At 43.6% G+C, this 1,121-nt stretch overlaps 1 protein-coding gene across 1 annotated transcript; it reads right to left on the minus strand.

Annotated features, from left to right (window-relative positions):
• Positions 1-45: 45 nt before the first annotated feature.
• Positions 46-1,020, minus strand: LOC118732848 (eukaryotic translation initiation factor 4 gamma-like; the record flags this gene model as incomplete). Its single annotated transcript, XM_036461954.1, has 1 exon — positions 46-1,020. A coding segment is annotated over exon 1 (975 nt), but the record flags the coding sequence as incomplete, so codon positions are not given.
• Between the last annotated feature and the right edge of the window lie 101 nt (positions 1,021-1,121).

The raw sequence follows: 1,121 nt of genomic DNA on the forward strand, positions 1-1,121 counted from the left end.
AAAAACGGTCGTCTGTTTAGGTAATTCTTGGTTGTTTTGCCTTACAATATCAGACCATGAAAAGCCTGGCAACACAGTCGGTTTAGGCACATCCAATTCCTTTGGAACCGGTTTCCTCACAACTTGGACTGATGACAAAGTCGAATCTTTTCTTTCCTCATCAATGAAGGTAACGTTTTTATGAGTATCGCTTCGTATAGGTAGCTCATCTTCCTGAAGCGCCTCAACCTTTTCTTTTTTGGTCTTTTTCTTTTTCAATTTATCTGCTTTCAAAGGCTTTTCTTGCTCAATGGTATCGGAAACAATATCAGCCCAACTTGAGATTGACACAGGGGGTTTAACTTCGGATATTTCAACCTCCACAGTGGTAGCTTCATGCTTAAATTCTTCTAACTTTTTGGATGGTTTATTTACAACTTTATCAGTAACTACCACAGCTGAAGAAGTGGGTGTTGGTTCGAGGAGTTTGTCATCAACAGTCTTCACCTCCACAGTTGCTTCCACCAGAGTCTCAGGTGTCTGCACCTCTTCGACCGTTTTGATGGGTTTCTCTTCAACCACTTGCGTAACTTCTTCGACGGATTTTGTTTCGGGAACCTTTACTTCCACTGCTCTAGTAACAACAGTGGTTGTCGTAGTTGTTGAGGTGATCTGAGACACTCGTTCTTCTAGTTTATCTTCTTCGTCAGATAAGACTATAGGCTCGTCCGGAACATCCATCCAGGTTCTGGAAGACTCATCGATAGGAAGACCGGAGTAAGCAGGTTTCTTGGGTTCTTCTTTAATGGGTTCAACGGGTTTCTCCTCCAGGGCCTTAACCTTAATAACTTCTTCAATCTTTAAGATCGGTGTATCTTCAACTACTTGCGGAGCTGTTTCGACTGGTCTGGTTTCAGGAGCCTTTACTTCCACAGCTTCAGTAACAATGGTAGCAGTAGCTGTCGTGGTGGTCTGAGATACTGTTTCTTGAGATGTTTCTTCCTCGTCAGATAAAACCATTGGTTCGTCCAGAACATCCATCCAGGTTGTGGAAGATTCGTCGATTGGAAGACCGGCATAAGCAGGTTTCTTGGCTTCTTCCTTCACTGGCTCGACCGGTTTCTCTTCCACGGCCTTAACCT

The sequence above is a fragment of the Rhagoletis pomonella genome, unplaced genomic scaffold (genome assembly GCF_013731165.1).
Source record: "Rhagoletis pomonella isolate Grant_MI unplaced genomic scaffold, Rhpom_1.0 Rhpom_scaffold_30446, whole genome shotgun sequence".
Classification (NCBI taxonomy): domain Eukaryota; kingdom Metazoa; phylum Arthropoda; class Insecta; order Diptera; family Tephritidae; genus Rhagoletis; species Rhagoletis pomonella.